A 19,725-nucleotide genomic window follows, 5' to 3' on the forward strand; every position below is an offset into this window, starting at 1 on the left:
GATGTTGAAACCTATGACAATCAGCCCCTATCAGAGGTTTGGAGTCGACACCAAGCCAGCAGAAATCCGCAGTATGGACACTAGGCCCCAGCGGTGAATTTTGGACTGTGTGTAGATTCTCTCCTTCCAGACCCCCTCACCCCCACCGCATCTCCATTCCCCCGGAAACACTGGCCTTCACAGCACAGGGAGAAGCCAAATGAGGCACTCATGACTCAACCACAGTAAAAGACAGGCTCAGATAAGATGTCAATTAATGTGACAATTCATGATGAATCTATGTTCATAAAAGTTTATTTGGCTCATCCTGATCAAGTTTAATAATATGTAACAGATTATTTTAAGAACATGAATAATTATAACAATTCTCCTGTCATGACAGTTGTCTGCGAACTCATGGTCAATCAGCAGCATGTCCCTTTACTCAAAAAGTAAAGCTTCCCTCTGAGGACAAATGGCACGTGAGGAGTGATATGCATTGCATTTTCTTAAAGGAAAAAAAAAAAGCAAAACCTAAATAAACACTTTATATTTACAAATTTTCCACTTAAAACTGGTCAGTGTGATTAGCTCTGTTTTAAAATATAAGTTTCTAATGCCGTGTAGGGTTCAATATACAAATCATAGTTAGCTAGATTTAAGGTGCTGCGATATGAGGACGAATACATTCCAAAGAGATTGTTCGACAGACCAGCTAGACTTCCTGTGGGTATCTTTGGGATGTCGGCACGGGTTGGGGAGGATAGATACCAACGGCAGAGTATTCAGGGACAGACTGGGAACTGTTGGTGTCCCCACCCCACGCTTCTGCAGAGGGCTTTGGACTCCAAGTGCATCTTACTCAAGCTCTGAGGACATGGTTACTTTGAATTCTTTGTCATGGGTTCTCCAGGTTGATAGCTGCCTCCTCAGGACACTTGGGGTTGGTAAATCCCTTTAAACACCTAGTTTCTCTCTGTGTTTCTTGCCCCCAAGGTGACTAGCCCTCCAGTGACTCCCTTAGGAGTGCTCCTGATTAGCCCTAAATGAATGCTCAGGTTCAAGGGCAACATTAATCAAGGCTAATGGGCCCTCTGTGGAACCTTCCCTCCTTACTCGTTTGTTTCTGTGGAAAACACTTTATTGCGCCTCCTACAAATGAGCAATCTGTGCCGATATTTGGTTCTGAAGCAGGTTTGGAGAGGAGCTGTGTACGTGGGTGCGGTGGGAAGCTGGGGACTGGACAAGAGGGATTCTTGAAATTGCCATCTTCAAACTCATCCGTGTATGACATCCATTGGGGAGCGGGGGCTGGGCTGTGTCAGTGCATAGGGCATGCTGGAGGAGGTGGCACGCACAGGCCTGGGAGGGGACAATTCACCCAGAGACCCTGACCCGCTCTGATCTGAAGCAACAACTTCAGACGGTCTTTTGAGTTTGGGCAAATACAGGGATGTGGCAGGTGAGGGAGGACATTTAAGCACTTGGGGGAGTCATAAAAATACGTCTGGCAGCTGGGAGAGAAAGTGGTTCTGTTTCTAGTTTTCGAATATAGGAACATTGTTCTAACTTAAAAGAATGGATGAGACAGATGGAAAGGGACAGCTAGAAGCACTTAGGACCAAGTTTTCTGACCAGGCCAGAGTGACCCCAGTAGAGGAAGACATTATACTGTGGTCGAATCCTGGTCCAGGGGGCAGGAGCCTGGTATTCAGACTTCACCCTGACAGTCAGTAGGCCTGTGGTCCTAACTCAGACACGGCTTCTCTCGGCCCACATGTCCATTTTGAGACTATGTGGGTCGCATGGCTTGGAACCTATGTCTGCAAGCTGCTTCTGCCCTCTTGACCTTGGTCAGGCTGTGGACTGCTGTCTTAACACCCTTTCATCCCTGCACTCTGTCACTTATAAAAACACAGACCTCCCACTTCGACGGGAAAGTGATAGCTCCCAGCCGGGCTCCGTTCCAACCCGCTCCCAGAGGTTAAAGGCTAGTTATTAAGGCAGTTTAAGAAATGGACATTCTTCTCGCTCCCCGGATCCTCGGGTGTTCTGCTAACCCCAATGCGGCAGAGAGGGGCTGAAGGAAGGGTGAGGGGAGCAAGGAAGTAGTCCAGCTTTCTGGGAGGCATCTCGCTCTGGAAGTTCTCCTGCACCCCTGTGTGCTCACCACCTTTCTTTGGAGAAGGCTTCTGTCTGGACAAGGTCGCCAGGGTGCTCAGAGATGCACGCACCGTTGAGGTCTCCCAGTTTGTTTTCCGGTAGGTCCTCGGGTTTTGTGCAGAGCTTTAGAGCACGCGAGATGAACACATCTAAGTCGAACTGGGGACTAGCACCCCCATCGATGGGTGTTGGGTGTCCTGGGGGCGAGACAGAGAGGCGGTGCTCCGGAGCATCAGGGGGAGGACTTGCTCGATCAGGGCCGCTTTGCGTGCTCTTGACCCACTGAGCGATCTCTAGGAAGAGGCTGGCCGGCTCATCCTCACGTGACACCTGGTCTGCTGCTACCGCAGCCATGGTGGGCGTGCCGGCTGCCTGCTTCCAGTGTGACAGGTCCAGGATGAGCTTGGGCTCGGAGTAGTGGTGGGGCTTGTTGTCACGCCACAGCAGCTTATCTAGGTAGGACGGGGACCCCACCTTGTAGTCGCAGGAGCGCCCATAGTCAGCCTCAAAGGCGCGCTCCATCGACGAGTGCGACTGTTCCAGGAAACGCTCGGAGCTGCTTTGCGAGTCTTTACGTGGGTCTACCTGAACATCCTCAGTCAGCGGTGCAGAGCCAGCGCGTGGGTCACGCTGCACCTCACTGGCATCCTGGCACCGGTCAGGCCTCCACTCCAGATCTGACGATAGGCTCACAGGGTACCTGCAAAGGTGCAATTTGGAGATGCGTTGGTATACCCAGGAGGGATGGGGAGCCAAACTGCCTTATCCCTGACTGCCACTGCATGGGGCCTGTGAGACTGCATTTCTAGCAAGCGCCCTGTTATTTCTGATCCTTAGGCCACATTTTGAGGGGTAAGCCCTAATGGGTGCTTCCTAACCATGGCTCAGATTTGAGTGGTAGAGGAAGATTAAAATAAGCACCAGGTATCCCTTGCTTCCCACTACTGAGGTTCTGGTTCAATAGGTCTAGATGGCCCTGCTTGGGCATATTTGTGAGACTCCCCCAGGGGATTCTAAGATGTGGCCAGGGCTGATAACCTCTGCCACGATGGATCTGGACAGGTGCCCTGTAGCACCTTGCGTCCAAGCAGAGCAGATGGCGCCTGCAGAAAGATCACAGACACCATCAGGGGAGGCCAAAGATCCTTGGAATTCTGCCCTCCTACGGTTGCCCTGCAGCCAAGGAAGGTGCAATCCGATAGCCAAGAGCAAATGAAGGGCAGATGGGCGGGCGGGCGGCTGGCTGTCAGCTCTAGCTGGAACCTTTTCTTGGGACAGGTGCTCGGGAAGGGAACACAGACAAGGTGGCAGCTCCTGGACAGCCGTGCCCTGAGCCAGAGGCCTGGTGCTCACACAGCACAATTAGACCAGCCAAGGCCAGGCAGCTGCAGCCCGGAGACTATGGGGGGCACTCTGGCTGTAGCGGGAGACGCAGGGGAAAGGCTTGAGCTGCCCACCTCCCAGGGATACCATTAATGTAGGCATGGCTCTCAACTCAGCACTGCCCTCTCCCCGAGTGGCCTTGAGGTTGCAGGGTCCTTTAGGAGAAGAGCTGGGAACACCAGCATTTTAACGCTACATTCTCTGTGGCCATTGCAGCAACAGAGGACTTAGTGTGACTGCCACAGCCTTAATAAAGAGGAGCAATTAGCGCACACAGAGGTGAAGGTGAAGGCCACTGTAGCAGTGCCCATGGACCTGATCATCCTGGTTCCTTGTGCAGGTGTGACGGGGAAGGCTGGGAACAAGAGTGCCCGGTTTGATACTACCCTGAATCGACAAGCAGTGATCTTAGTGACCCTGCTATAGTCTTCCCTGGTGCCAATCCAACATTGTGTGCCCTGAATTCTGCGGCATGGACAGTGTGTGTGTGGGGGGAGAGGACACGAGGCTAAGAACACAGTCTAGAGCAACCCCAGCATGAGGCTGGCAGAGGAGTCTATAAATTGCTATCTGCTGGCAAACCTGCCCCAAATAACAGTGCCCTGCCCCCTCTTGGCGCCCCCTCAATTTGAAACCTATCATCTGTCAAATGACTAAAAAAGAGAAATTGCCTCTCTGTCACTTATGTAACAAGCTGTCACATTCCCATGGCAGCGAGGCGCCCGGTTAGTCCTCTTGGAACTGATGCAGCTAAGCAAGCACCCTCTCCTCTGCCTTTCCTAAACTGAGCAGTTACAGAGACAGCCTCCAGACATCAGAGGGTGGTGTCCCAGTGCCTGATGGGAGAAATCCAGGCCAGGACAGGAACTATGCACTCCTACTACTCCCGCAAGAACAGTTTAAAGATCTGCTCTCTAATACTGACACCTGTCAAGGGTCCGTAAGCCAAGTGAAGCTTAGCAACAAAGCTCTTAGTAGTTTGGGGCACTGGTACTGTTTGGAGATGGCCCTGCATGGGTTTGCTGGGTAACAGGATGCCAGTGCCTTAACCTCCCGAAGCTGTGGCTTTCTCACGGGCAATAACCGTGGCACTGCCTCCTTCAGGGACACTCACAGGTGTGAATGATGTGCAAAACGAGAAATGCTTTGTGACAGCGAATTCCGCACTCTTTTCTTGCTTTGCATGCTTTTTGTGGCCTTTCCAAGGGCAAAATCCTGCCTGACAATGGAGGTCAGGAGCAGAGTGGCTACCTCGCGTACTCTAGGAGAAAAACTCCAGCCTGTTGTTCAGGAAACACTACGGTAGACGCACACCGACACCTGCCCAGTGTGCATGCACTGAGTCGTATGTTCAGTGGTCTTAGGGTATCAAGGAAAGCTGGGGGCTTTGGTCTGCAGAGTGGAAGTCCCTGACTCATGGGCAGCACCAAGCTGGCGACTCGCTGGGACTGTCTGGGGACAGGAGGTAGGCAGGGAGTTCAGGTGGGAAAAGTGGAGGTCACGGAGGCAGAAGGGATGTGAGAGGAGATGGGGGCATGGCTCTGGACACCAGCCCTGGACACGCACCTGTCCCAGTTGGAGAGCTGGCTCTGGCTGGCAGCCATCAACACAATGTCATCGATCTCGTCTTCAATGCGGAAGGGGTGTTGCGAGGTGGGCTCATCCTCGGGGCATGAATAAGGGCTCATGTAGGGGTGCTGCAACCCCATCTCCGCTGTCAAGCGGTCCATGGGGTTAAAGGTTAGGATCTTCTCCAGAAAGTCAATGGCTGTAGGGAGCAAAGCCAGGCAGAAAGGTCATGTACCGCTCCTGTCATTCTGAGAAGAGTGAGCATGGTGGCAGGCCCTGGTACGTTTCAACTTTGTGTTTGCAGAAAGTAGTTCTTGGTTTTTGCAGCTGAACTAAAGGGATGTGCGGACGGGTAAGGTGACATGCTGAAGGTCTCACTGCTGGGGAGGAAGTTGAGGCCACAGTCTCAGCACTGGATCACTCTAAACATAGTGGGCTATTCTTGAGACACACGTGCTCACTTCCACTGGGATCCCCCTGGAGACAGCTGGGGCAGCTTGGAGGAGTGGGAATTTAGAGTATTCAAACACTACTTGTTGACTGGGTTGAGGACTTCTGGAGGAGGGGCAAGAGTCCATGGGAGAAAATGCTGAATGTGGAGATGTACAGAGGAAGAGGGAGGGGCAGGAGCTCATGGGAGAAAGCCCTGATGGGAAATGGAGGTGTGCATGGCAGGTGTGTGTCTGTGTGTATTTGCACGTGTGCACATGCCACGGCTCCTGTCTGAGGCCAGGGTTCTTTCCACAATATGTCACCCTTGGAATTCTCACCAAGACAGATGACTTAATACTCAAAATCACTCAAGCACTCAGCCATACCCTCCTGTGCCTGGCAGCCACCAACCAGTGACTAGGTGTAGGAGACTCCGGGGTAGGGGTCACGGATACCTAGGAAAGGAAGGCCGAGTCTTGTCACAGCAGTGGCTATCTGCTAACCGGTGTGGCTGTACTCTCGGCAGTTGACAGCTGTCTGGGATGTGCTGTGGCTGTTCAGCATCCTGCACCATGGCTACTGTGCATCCCCCCCGAGTGGGACTGTGTCTCGGTTCATCTCAAGCCTGGTTTAGGGACATGTAGTGCTTCTCACCCCTGTCATTTCACTGGCTCCATTTGGGTTGTGTTCTAGCCCACACAGTGGAAGAGACGGAGCTGAGCCTGCGATACTCTTACGGTTCCTCAGGTGGAACTCAAACCTGTCCCTCGCTACTGTCCTGGACCTCTTCGCAGGAAACACCAGCAATGTAAACTCAATGACGTCAGAAGGTTACCAGCTTCCCAAGAGGACACAGTGGTCTTGTATGACCCTGGCTGGAAGACCATTTAAGTACCAGAGACCCTCTGAGCATTCCCTGACTGTAGACCTGGAAGAAATTCCACCTCAGATTGCTCAGGACTGTACAAATCTGGGCATGGGACAGCTCCAGACTGGTGGCAAGTCTTTTCTCTCTGGGCTTCCCCTTAGTCCCATGTGTTACCCATGGCCTTTAGGAAGGTGACAACTGTCCGCTGCCATCTGCTATCCTTCTAAAGAAAGGCAGGGAAGCTGGGAGGAGAGATCCCTAGCTCCGGGCTGCTCCCCTGATGGGCGAGATTGTCCTTGTTCCTCTCCATCCAGTGCCCGACAGATCTGCCCCCTCTAACTTTACCCCTGGACTTATCTCTGCTGTCTCTGATCCCTAAACCAGAGTTACCCCTCTGTTTTATTAGCCTTTGTTTTAAGATGATGGTTGTGCCCCCTCTACAAATCCCTTCTCGTGGCACCCCACTGGCCTAAATCTTCAAGACTCTCCTGAGTGAGGATGGCTTGTGACTGGGGCCATTCTGGACTAATATGTCTCCCACTTCCAGCCCAACCCCCAGTCTCCACACCTACAGGAGTCTGTGCAGACTGCTGGCCTCTGTTGGGTATGATTGCCCAGGGCAGCCTTGCACACTTTCTTTACCAAACTAAAGGGAACACTTAGCATCAGGTCCCAGCTCCCTGGCCTTTCACCTGTCATGAGATGGTCACTCAAGATGCTGAACAATGCTGTCACCTAGTTGGAATCTCTTCCCCTCTGGGGGTACAGCCAGGCAGATCCTTTGGCAGAGGGAACAAAGTTGAGGGCCACCACGGTTCCACTGGGTTTTTTCTCCCTCTGCCAGTTCAAGTCCATGATGCCCCATTATCTCAAGACCAGAGGTCACTAGGGTTATCTTTGAAGACAAGAGGCAGACTGGGAAACACAGTGGATGGTGAAGTCATTAAGGCCTGAAAGGGGCACTTGGTCAGCTCCGGGATCAAGTACGGACATAGAGAGGTGGTCTGTGGAAGCCCATAGCATCTGGGCCCTTCTTCTCCTGATTGACCATGACATTCATCCATTGACTCCACCTCCTCCAGTTCAGCTCCTTGATCTTTTCCAGCACCTGGTGGCTCTCTTTTGTCCCCCAAAACCCTGGACTCAGCAGTCCCTAGGATATGTTCCTTGACATTCATACTCAACTGGGAAGGGCTTCCTTGTCTTCTGAGGTTAGACTGCCTATGTCCCTTTGAATTCTCGTGCCTAATCCAGTTTCCCAGCTTCAGAGGACTCTCATACATTGACTGGTTATGACAAGGAGCTTTGTCTGGAGGCAGCGTCCACCCCTCTCAAAGCCACATTGGTGAGGGGCTGTTGGGGGTGGCTGCTTGCAGACAGGAACGGACTGAGCAATGAAGTCAGATCTAGGATTCCTGGAGCTCAGGCACTGGCTCCATTTCCCACCTTCCTCGGGGGGACGAGGGTCACATGGTAAATGGCAGCATTCTAAGAGGTGTCTGAATACCTGAGTGACCTTGTAGAGCAAACCCATCATATCAAGCCAGACCACTTGTCATCACTTCACTATGTAACAGAGCAATAAACTTCAAAACATTTTTTTTTTCTCAATAAGACATACATCTTACTCAAGCTGTTGGGATCTGGGATCCTTCATAAAATTGGCTGTGGTTGTATCCCACCTATATGTGAGACCCACTGATGATGTAGCACACACGACCTACAGAGCAACTCTTGCACCATGGGCTTTGCCGAGCTCATGTTCCAAACTCATGTCACCGCTCCTGTTAACTGCTACAACCACCCCACTGTGGTTTGGATTGGAACTGTCTCCCATAGATGGGTGTCCCCAGAGCAGCGATAGTCAGAGGGAGGCCTTTGGGAAAGGAGGGCTCTGACCTTACCCGTGGATCCATCCATAAGTGCACTCATAACTATAGACTATTAGGAGAGCAAGCAAGGTCTGATTGGAGGAAGTGGGTTCCTGGGTACATTCTTCAGCGGTGTGCCCTGTTGGTGGCACTTGCTCTTCTCTGTGTGTGTACCACCTTCCCTTGATCCTGTTCATGATGATGATAGAGCTAGTCATTGGGAACTGAGCATCCATGTAGCCCTGAAGCTGAAAATGCACACATTCTCTGTACTCTATCAAGCCTCCAGGGGAGAGAAAACAGGGAAGCAGACACAAGAGGAGCATCGAAGCTGCCATGTGGCCAGAAAGCACAGGTTGATTGTGTTCTTTATCCAAGTGTTACCACCTTATTCTTTGAATTTCAGATATTTTCTTTTTTTTTTAATATTTATTTCTTACTGGTTGTGAACCCATAATCCCCAAACCTAAATACCTAAGTGTTCTAAAATGGGAAACTTGTTGAGCTTGTAGCTAGGAAAAACACCAGTTGCCAGGGGTGCTTGATGTCTGAACCTCATCTCATGTTCTGCTCTCTGGATGGAGGCCCACACACCATTGCCCCACCTCAAACGGTGAGGCCAGAGCTCAGCCTCTTGGCGTGGTGCCCCGGTGCAGGCTTGGGTACCTACCTTCACTGTTGACATTGGGGAGCAGCTTGCGCAGTGGCCTCTTCACCTCCCAGGTACTATTGACGAAGGACGGCATCACCTTGAGTAGCTCTTCCTTGTCTTCCTCCCGGACCACAGGGATGGTCTCTAGGATGAGCTGCATCTGTTCCAGCTCATGAGCCCCTGGGGAGGCAAACGCCACACGGGTAAGTTGTTTCCCTGGACAGCTGTGTATGTGGACATTCCAGAGCAGCTCCAGTTGGCTGGAGAGGGAACACTGTGGGGCAACAGGCAGCTCTTGGCTCAGAGCCGAGAGACTTGGGTTCTAATGCCCTCTACCACTAAATTAGCCGTGTGGCCATTGCAGAATGCTTGCTGTCTTTGGTGGCTCTGATAAATATAAAAAACAGGGATTTCTTCTGGTTGAACATGACACATCCCTCCAGGGCTCATGTATTTGAATGTTTAGACCCCAGTGGGCAGTGTTGTGTTGGAAGATTGCGGGCTTTTGTGATCTAGGGCTTATTTCAGTGACACAGGCTAATATGGGAAGACCTTGTGGTTTAGAGCCCTGCTTGTGACCTGAACTCTCTGCTTCTTGTCCACCCCTGAGACATGATCAGCTGTGCAATAAGCTCCCACTGCCAGTGACTAGAGCCACTTCAGCCACCAAGCCTTCCCCCTCAGGACACTAAGTCAGCACAGACTGCTGCTTCCTTGAGGTGTTTCTGCCAAATGTTCTGTCATTCAGTCATTGGGACATAAGGGGTACAGGCTTGTATCTACTTCTGAGGCTGATCTCTTCCGCTAGCATCTGGTATCTCATATCTCATGTGTTCTGAGTCAGCTGATGCCAAGAAGATGGGGAGCAGCCACGCCTACAGCTTTGTACACTCTCTCCGAGGCTGAGGAAGGAACAATGATAAGGCTAGGAGAAAGTCCATCCAGTCTCAGGGAATAACTGTTGGCTCCGGAAGGCCCTCTGAGCACACTCCCTGTGTGGGCACAGGGCGGAAGGTGGCTTCTGCCAGGTCAGAAGGAGACATGGTTGGGCGGGATAGAGACAGGCAGTAACTCACCCATTTGCTCATTTATTCAATAGTTCTATACTGAGTGCTGTGGTGGTTTGAATGGGAATGGCCTCCGTAGTTCATCCTCTCAAGTTTGAATACTTAGTCACCAGGGAGTGGAACTGTTTTGGAAATGACTAGGAGGTGTGGCCTTGTTGGAGGTGTGTCACTGGGGGGTGGGCTTTGAGGTTCAAAAGCCCACACCAGGCCCAGTGTCTCTCTCCCTGCTGCCTGCAGTTCAGGATGATGATCACGAACTCACCCTCTGACACTGTAAGCAAGCCCCAGTTATTTTCTTTTGTTGCGTTGCCTTGGTTATGGTGTCTCTTCACAGCAATAGGATGCTAACTAGGACAGGAGCCTGCTCTATGCCAGGCATCGCGCTGAATGTGCAAGTTCTCCCTGCTGTAAGGTGGTTTTTCCCTCCTCTCAGCCTCAAGGCTCTTCTGACTCCTCTCTGCCAGGCTGGGCCCTCATACTCATCCCTCCTGGAAAGGCCTCCCCGGCCACTCACTTGCACAGGAGCCTCCCTTTGTCCACTGGCTTCTGCAGAGTCCCAGTCTTCCACAGCTGATGGCTTGGGGAATATCATACCTTAGTACTTCATCCAGAACTATGCATATTCAAGGACCCACAGCTTTGGGAATTCCCTTAAAGAGAGGCCTTTGGTCTCTCCCTGTCCTGAGCTCAAAAAGAGTCAGCTAAGGGACTCTAGGAGGCTCTTGCGGGCTATCCTCTCTAGCCGAGCACTTTAGATCATTTTCTAGGGGGACCAAAAGGTCAGCAATGATCAAGTCAAAGACAGATGCTGGTACTCTCAGACCCACTCCTCTCCTCTGTGACACAGAGACCAGTAACACACAGCCCTGAGCTGGGAGTCCTTCTTCTCCTTTGTGAGCCCCTGCTAGGAAGCAACTGTGTCCTACCTGAGGCAGCAAGTGGGGTCTCATGAACTATGCCGTGGAGAAAGGGCAGGAACCTAGGAGTCAGGCAGGTCTGGAGGCCCGTCAACTCTTCCATCAACACCTTGGAGAAGTAGGATTTCTTCTGACACTTACAATGTCTGGTAAAGAAACCCATCCTGTTGGCACACCAGGAGGTGCCAGCTCAGGCTAATGTATGGTAAGCCCTGGCTTTCACTGCTTCCTAGAGCTGGGGAACATGAATTTCTCAGAGAAGCCAAGGACATAAATCCACGTGGGAAACTGATGCTGCCATCATCCCTGGTGAGCTTTGGGGATAGATGTTACTTGAGGGAGGGACATTGACATTCTGAGTTTATTAAGGAGCCACTGGAAACCGGGAGCAGGGTGCTGCCGCTGTGACCTCTCTCCCTTCTCTTCTGACGTGTCCTTGGGGTTAGAGACACTCTTACTAACTGTTGGCTTTCCTACCTCCCTGGTAACGAAGCTCTGGCTGTCACTGTCTGCTTGAGCATAGCCTTGGTTCTCCAACGCTGTAGCCTGAGGGACTGGGGCTGCTTTAGAATCCCGAGAGCCAGCAAGAGCATCATTTTGTGGGAACCGGGGGAGGTTGGAGGGATCTAAGATCGAGGAAACAACCTGAGAAGCAGGTCTTGAGACCTGGTCCAGAGAGGGAGGTAGAAGCTGGCAACCCAGGGACGAGTTAGAAGGAGCAGCAGACAGTTGGCTGCTAACCAGCACGACAGGATGAGGGGTAAAATGGGTTCTCCTGGATTAAGAGCAGTCAGGCCTACGGTCTGGGTGTATAGAGCATTTATGCCCAATTTCTTCATGTACTCCACTGAGGTGGTGGTATCAGAACACAGCAAAATGGCTAGTTAATTGCAGAAGTCCTGTGCTCATAAGGCTAATTTGAGCTTTTATAATATTTTTGTATGAAATCATAATACTATGTCTACAAGAAGTATCATAAAAACCACAGAAGTTATTTCAGCAAATGATTAGCATTTTGGGGGCTCAGGGAGTGTTTTGTACACAGTTTGAACAATACTGGGAAGGAAGCACGGGGCCTAGGTTAGTAACTTACCAGCGAAGAGCATTTTCCCTGTGAGCATCTCAGCTAGGATGCAGCCAGCTGCCCACATGTCGATGGCTTTTGTGTAGTTGTTAGGGGACAGGAGCAGTCGTGGAGAACGGTACCACTTTGTCACCAACCCTTCCGACAGATAACCCTAAAAAGATAGAGTCCTCTATATTATTATCAGCCAGAGATCTGCCATCCCTCCCTCCCTCTTGGTTTTCCTCCCAGAGAGGATTGGAGCTCCTTCCAGAATCCCTCCTGTCCTTGTTCCTTTTCTCTTGACCATAGCTGTGGGACCTTATGAGAGGATTCTTCATCGTGGAAGGGAGGGATCCAGGGTATCATTATTTTGGAATGAATGGCTTTCCACACCCCCTGATATAACCAAGTCTGCTCACACTGGTGCAGAGAAAAGTGAAGAGGAGCCATGCTCAAGTTCATTGCTGCCATCAACTATTGTTATAAAACATTGGAATTATATTTATCTGGTAGCCGAATCTGAGAAGTAGCCATAGATTTGAAATTGAGCCAGTGAAATTGGTACTGATGATGGGAATTAACACTGCCACAACAGGTACCAGGCAGGTCCCTGATGAGAACAGGAAAGACCTTGAAGATACAGGCAAATGATAACACCCACCAAAACTGCCCTGAGTCTCAGGGCAGCCAGGGCTTCCATAGGACCAGGAGAGCCTGGGGATTCTACAGAGCTTAAGCAATGATTCTCAACCTTCCTAATGCTGTGGCCCTTTAATACAGTTCCTCATGTTGTGGTGACCTCATGTTGTGGTGACCTCCAACCATAAGATTATTTTCATTGCCACTTCATAACCATCATTGTGCTACTGTTATGAATTGCAATATAAATATTTTTGAGATACAGGTTTGCCCAAGGGTGTCATGACCCACACACATTGAGGATTAGATATTTTGGCTGATTTGGGTCACTGTTTATGATTTGTAACCTGGGTTCAATCCTAGTTGCACATGGTGACAATATTTGATACACAGACAGGGAAATACATTTAGGCAACATAGAACTAGTCTTCTCTGTAATTCAGAAACTGGGCTGGACAGTGTAGCCAGATTGTCTGTGTGGATTTCCTGGAATGGTTTATCACTGAATGAAAAGCACAGACTCATTTGTAGGTAAACATTAGGACTAAGGGAACCATAGGAAATTCTGGGATGATTGGTCTTGCTATTTGCTGTGGCTCCCAGTTTGGCATCCAAATTTTTCTTTGTTCAGATATAAAGAGTACCACAGACTCAGGTTAAACCAGATGAAAAAATGAGGAAGCCCAGGTACCCAGGAGCTTTTGATGCATGAGTCTGACGCCTCTTCACTGGTAGAGCAAAGATGGAAGAGCAGGCCCAAGACTGGAAGAATAAAGGGAGGGCTGAGGGGAGATGCTTGTGATATTGTCATGTGCAGATTTGGGGGTTTACTCCTGGCTCCTACTTCCCTCTCCAAGTCAGGCCCTGGCAACTAGAATCCTTCACACCCAGGGAAGCTAATGGCAGCTCTAATTTTCTTGCATCTTTCTGTCTTGGAGTTGGTTATAAAGACATTCTCGGATCTATCCTTGTCCAATACCGACCATAAAGGCACCTCTCATTTTTGGGGGTTCTTGTTCTACAAACCAGAAATAAGCAGGCTGCAAAGAGATCAGGAAGAACCTAGGTGCCCTGATCACTCTGCGAGTTTTGTCTGACCTATTTTAATATTTTAATTTTTTTGGTCCAGTCACCTTTCTATACAATTGCATACATTTCAGTCAGGCTTGGTCAGTGATGTCTCCATGAAGACAGACGGGGCAGGCTTTCCTTGAAGGTGGTGTGTCCAGAGAAAGCCTGGATGTCCCACACCTTTGCACTGTATTTCACTTTATTGCAGCCCCTCACCTGTGTTCTTTGAACTTCAACCTGTGGACGTGTGTCCTTGCGTTCTGTACCAAATGAGCCGAATCCAGGGAGAGGTCATTGGAGCCTAGCTGCTAGGTCACAACTTCCAGAGACCGGGACTTGGTACTGCTGTCTAAAGTGGGGACTTTGGTGGCTCTGGGACTTCCCAGTAGGCTCTGATCTCCAGTTAGACAGCATCCAGGAATAGTGAGTAGAATTATCATAATAGTTCCACTTTTTAAAAGTCAGGTTTATTAAGACGTAATTTTCATAGAGGATAATTTGCCCTTTCAGTGTGTAACGGTTCTATGAGGTTCCCCTTCCCCTAACTTTTATTTTATAGGTATGGGTGTTTTGCCTGCATGTATGTAGGAGCACCACGTTTGTGAGGGGCCAGAAGAGGACATGGGATCCCTGGACCTTTACAAAGAGAAAGGGGTGCAAGCCACCATGTGGGTACTGGGAATTGAACCTGGGTCCTCTGGAAGGATAGCCAGTGATCTGAACCACTGAGCCATCTCTAGTCCCCTTCTGTGAGTTTTGTCAAGGAAACCTCTACCATCCTTGTCTTCACAGTTCAGTTATCCCCAACAATTCCAACACAGCTCCTTTTGGTCATTTCTAGCCCCAAGCACTGGCAACCATTACTTTTTTGTTCCCCTGAACTTTTGTATTTTTCAACTTTGTTTGTTGACAAAGTCTCACCATGAAGCCTTCTCTGAAGACTGGCCTTGAACTCCCATTCTTATTATTTATATGTGCATAACTGTTTGCCTGCATGTATATTTATGTGCACTGAGTAAGGGCCTGCTGCCCTTGAAAACTAGAAGAAGGCATAGACTCCCCGAGAACTGGCGTTCCAGACAGTTGTGAGTCACCTATTGGGAACCGAATCCACATTCTCTTAACCTACTCAACCACCTCAGCCCCAGCCTCCAACTCTTGATGCCGTGGCCTCTGCCTCCTGAGTGCTGATATTACAAGCATGCTTCACACAGCAGCCGTCTCCTGGACTTACTTCAAACACGATACCATAGAAGTGAAACCAGTTTGTGGCCTTTTGAGTCTGACTCTCTGCACTTAGAACAGGACACCAGAGGCTCAGCCTTGCCGTGTGTACAGTAGCTTCCTGTAACTCTCTAAATCACAGGGACAAGCCAAAGCATTCGGAGCTCTTCACTTCTGTGTGGCTCGGTTACCGAGCAAGAATGGCTTGGCTTTGTTTGTCTAACCAGAGGGTGGGACTGTCAGAGGTGGCTTGAGAGTTGTCACCGAGAAGTCGATAGGCAGGCTCGGATTGAATGTTCTGGAAGTAATGCACCTTACTGTAGAGCCTAGGGCTGGAGAAAACTGAGGACATAGAACTTCCTTCTGAAACACCTGCTCACTTACACCGCAAGACTGTTCACAGGCCACAATTTTGAACTAGATTGTAATATAAGCTAAGACAGTTCTTTACTTTTCAAGGAAAACAACAACCCACTGGATTAGTGATAACTTCACTACAGTTATTTCCTTATAGATGTTGGCCCTCCAAGGACTTTACAAAAAAAGATAAATAGAGGTGTATTGAGAAGCTACTGGCCATAGAGGATTTGGGAAGTCAGTGTGTATCCTAAGCTCTGTACCAAGAGAAGGCCTGGAGCAACCAGGGTCTCCACTCCTGGGTCTAGGGGCTGAACACTGGGGCCAGGGAATCCTGGCTGGACAAACCCTAGTGAAGTGATTGGAGGAAGCCTGGGGTGGGGTGGTTCATGACATCATACTGATGCTTTGAATCCAAAAGAGGAGTGATGGTTGAGTAGGTTGGAGTGACATTCAGAATTTTCTAGGAAAAGAAAACCTACAACTATCTAGGCTCGGGGCTTGATTTGTCAGCAGGAGGGCTCATAAATAAATGAGAGGGAGGCCCTCCACTGGCCTCTCTGTGCTGCCTGTGGCTCCATCAGTAGGAAGCCTGTCATCAGGGCTCAGAGTTGTCTTCCTGGATGCAGGGGATGCGCACTGAGAGGCAGTGCATGCATAGAGCACAATTCTGCAGGCAGGGGTCACAGGCAGGGATCTCCATAAGACTGTGAAGCATCGCTGCTCCGAGAAGATTAGCCGCCTCCATGCTCAGGCAGTTCTTCCTGACCCCCTCGCGGTATACAGAGGGCAGGACTGGTGATGCTTCAGATGGTCTCACCCGCTGCTCTCCCTTCCTTTGGTGGCCAAGAAGGACTCCAGAGGCACAATGGGGGAGCAGGGATGGTAGCTGGATACAGTCTGTCCTTCTGCAGCTGTTCCCACCAGGCTATTTTGCTGCCTTTTTGTATAGAATCCATAGAAGGTTTTGCTTTCAATGGCTTCAAAGTGTTTGGGAAGTGATCTTAGCAGCAGCTGCCCTGCACAGAGTGTAATTGTGGCCCCGGTTGATCTAGACAGAAGGTATAATTAAAGCTCTGAGTGTTCCCTTCCCTCCCTGCTGTCTATGTAGGGACTCAGAATAGTTTAGATCCATATTCCTCTAGCAGCAGGGGCTGTCACTACCCCAGCAAGCTACACTGGGCAGGCGGGTACCAGGTCTGCCTGCCCGCCCACCCCTCCATGTCTCCCCTACTCTAGCCTACCAAACCCTTTAATGGCTAGGTGGCCACTAATCCGTTACAGGTGTGAGTGAGTGGGACTACCTTCTCCATGAATAAAACCTCAGTCACCTCCGCTGTGTGTGCATATGCATGCGTGTGTGTGCGCGTGCATGCATGTGCATGTTGGCAGGAAGGGTTGTTTCTCCTCCTGAGTGGATGTTTAATGTGGCCACCACTCCCACCAGGCCAGGATGTAAGGGGTTCTAATGGCTTCTCTTCCTCAGAAGTTTCCAGAATGCATTCTGGGAACCCAACATGGGCCATTTCCCAGGGGAGATATATAGAGTATCATGTGGTGAGAATGATGAAATATTAATATGAAAAGGATGACCAGGAAATCTCCATGGTTACTATGGATATGGGACATATGCTGTGTCCAGCCTAGGTCAGTGTTTTATAGACTCCTTCCCCAGCTTGTGTGTGTGTGTGTGTGTGTGTGTGTGTAACGGTTGATGTCAGGTGTCTTCCTCTCTTGATTTTCATTTTGTTTTGTGAGACAGGTTTCTCAGTGAACCCAAAACTCACCAAGTGTGCTAGGCCAGCTGGCCACGAGACCCTTAAAGCACTGGACTGACTTAGAGCTGCATGCTGCTATACCGGGCTTCTTGACATGAGTGCTGGGCAACCGAACTCAGATCTTCATACATGTCTAGCAAGCAGTTTATCCACAGAGTCATCTCCCCAGCCTTTCCCACCCCAGCCTTGGATGTAACTCTTCTTGGAAATGGAATAGCCTACCCAGGTCCTACCTGGTTGGTATCTATACACAGGGACTGCCCTGAAGATACGTGCCACCCAGGGGACAGGCACAGGCAACAGTTAAACTGCACTTCAGGAGTGAAGGAGGCCAGAGAGAGCCCTGAACACACTTCCTTGGGAGGGTGGGGGCATGCACATGTTCCCGGGAGATCTAGGAGGAGAAACTAGGTCAAACCCCAAGAGAAGTGTAACTTTCAGCCTCAGGGTTGGGGGTGGTGGCAATAGGTTGTGGCGGATACGGATGTGGAGGAGATGTGATCCTTGCAGGGCTTGGGTTCATAGGAGCCATCTGAGGTGCTGCTTGTCTCTGAGGTGCACAGGGGGGCTGGAGCTGAGTGTGACATCTGTGCTCGGGTAACACTCACTAATGGCAATTTAGTTCCGTCAAATCGTGTCCTAACTGCTCTATATGGATCAACTCCCTCTGTGCTCACAATGCCATTTGAGAGTAAGGGCTCTCCTAACAGTCATCTCAGGAAGGACACAGGCACAGAAAGGACAAGTCATGCGGGCTGCACGTGGCAGAGCTAGGATTTAACCCTGGCTTGTAATCTGAAGAGGGGCTCTATTGCCCCTTACATAAAAGACTGCGATGACAGTTCATGTGGGCACTGGGCTCTCAGGACAGGTACAGAATCCAAACACAGAACAGACAGCCTCAAGAAGTTGTGCGCCAGCTTTTAGGGACGTCCTGAAGCAAGGCTTCTCAGACTCTGGGGTACACCCAAATCACCTGGAGGCCTTGATTGATTAAATGCAGATTTCATTTCCCAACTCTACAAGCTGATCCTGATGTCACCTGCCTCTGGGGGCGGGGGGAGCCCTCTCTTGGGCTATCAACTCTCTTAATACTTCGTCTTTAAAACAACAAAGTGTAACTTTGGGGTATCAGTTCTCTCCGACCATGTAGGTTCCAGAGATTGAACTCGGGTAACTAGACTAGACAGCGAGCAGCTAGACTCACTGATCGATCTTGCTTCTGCCTCTCCTCACCTCTGCTTCCTTTAAATGTATTTTTTAAATTTGTAGACAATTTCATATATATATATATATTATTTTGTTCATTTTACTCCCTATTTCCCTCTCTCACCCCCCTTCCTCCTCTTCCAAGTCTCCTCCCTTCATGTCTTCTTCTTAATGGCCCACTGAGTTTAGTCAGGGATGCTCGCATGAGCAAGTGTTGAGTTATTTATTGGAGCATAGACAATTTATTGACAGCCATATCACTGAAGAAAATGTCTCCCCTCTCTCAGCACCTTAACCAAAAGCGCGAGACCCACCCCCATATTTGTGAAAGGATGCTGATAGATAGGCCCTATCTTGTGCAGATCTCGTTGTCTAGGTAACCCCGGCTACAGTGAGTGAGTTCACGTGTGCCACGGTCAGGCCATATGCAGAAGACAGCATTTCACGGCACCCCCTCCCCACCCTCTGGCTCTTATATTCTGTCCCCTTCTTTTGAAGTGCCCTTTGGCACTGGAAGAAGTAGAACAGAAGCGTCATTTAGGCTGAGCACTCTCGTTGATCTCTAACCCTGAGCTGACTAGGAACTGATTACTAGCTTTGCTAACAGGCTAGGGGGACTTCCTCAACACAGCAGCAGATGGACCCATTTCAGAGGTTAAGTCTTTGCTGTGGGTCCTCATTGAAAGATCATTTAGAGGAGCAGCAGGTTCCCAGCAGCCCTGCTTAGGCAGAAATCTGTGGCCTCCTTGTCCGCAGCCTTCTCGTTCTGAAGGTGTGACTCGTGTTTGTGCTGACAGTCACCTGAAGCATGCTAGAACCTTCTGAACTAACAGCACACGCACATTCCTGGGCAGGAATACATATGCACAGATCCGAGTCAGCATGCTAAAGAGATACTCACATGGGGTTTACTTGCTGCACTACTCATGATAGCCAGGACGCCAGCCTAGATGGCCATCAGCAGGCAAACTAATAAAGACAATGTGATAGCCTCAGCCATAAAGAAGAATAAAATTAGGGCTGGAGAGACGGATCGGATAGTGAAGTGCTTGACGCGTGAGCGTGAGGACATAACACCAGGACACAAGTTTAATTCCCAGAACCAACATGAAAACTGCGGAGCCACACAGTTGTATCCCCAGCACTGGGGAGGCTGGAGACAGGTGGATCCTTGGGGCTCAGGCCAGACAACCCAGCCTGCACGGTGACCTCCAGGCCAGTGAGAGACCCTGTCTCAAAAGCAAAAAACCAGAAAACAGAGTGGGTGGTGCTTACGGAACAACATTGTTCTCTGGTTTCTGCTGGTGCAGCTCTCTGTATCTCGTGTGTACACACACACACACACACACACACACACACACACGTATAGCACAAAAGCAACCATTTGAGGAGAGGGTGGAAGCCCAGTGAGGCAGAGGAGAGAGATGGGGGGGGGCAGAGGGAGCTACTGTCTTGACAAGGAAAGCATCGCAGCTAGAGC

At 50.1% G+C, this 19,725-nt stretch overlaps 1 protein-coding gene across 3 annotated transcripts in view; it reads right to left on the reverse strand.

The window, feature by feature from the left end:
* Window positions 1-276: 276 nt before the first annotated feature.
* The window catches only part of Mapk4 (mitogen-activated protein kinase 4), a 264,113-nt gene continuing 244,664 nt past the window's right edge, over window positions 277-19,725 (reverse strand). For all 3 annotated transcript variants that reach the window (XM_050151717.1, XM_050151715.1, XM_050151716.1), the window contains exons 3-6: window positions 11,995-12,139; window positions 8,936-9,097; window positions 5,092-5,293; window positions 277-2,842 (exon numbers count right to left, since the gene is read on the reverse strand). In XM_050151717.1, the coding sequence (XP_050007674.1) occupies window positions 2,146-2,842; window positions 5,092-5,293; window positions 8,936-9,097; window positions 11,995-12,139 (1,206 nt within the window). In that variant the 3' untranslated portion in view covers window positions 277-2,145. The remainder of the gene's footprint in view (window positions 2,843-5,091; window positions 5,294-8,935; window positions 9,098-11,994; window positions 12,140-19,725) is intronic.

This window comes from Alexandromys fortis, unplaced genomic scaffold, assembly GCF_014885135.2.
Source record: "Alexandromys fortis isolate MF-2015 unplaced genomic scaffold, M_Fortis_MF-2015_v1.1 scaffold_71, whole genome shotgun sequence".
NCBI classification, from domain to species: Eukaryota; Metazoa; Chordata; class Mammalia; order Rodentia; family Cricetidae; genus Alexandromys; species Alexandromys fortis.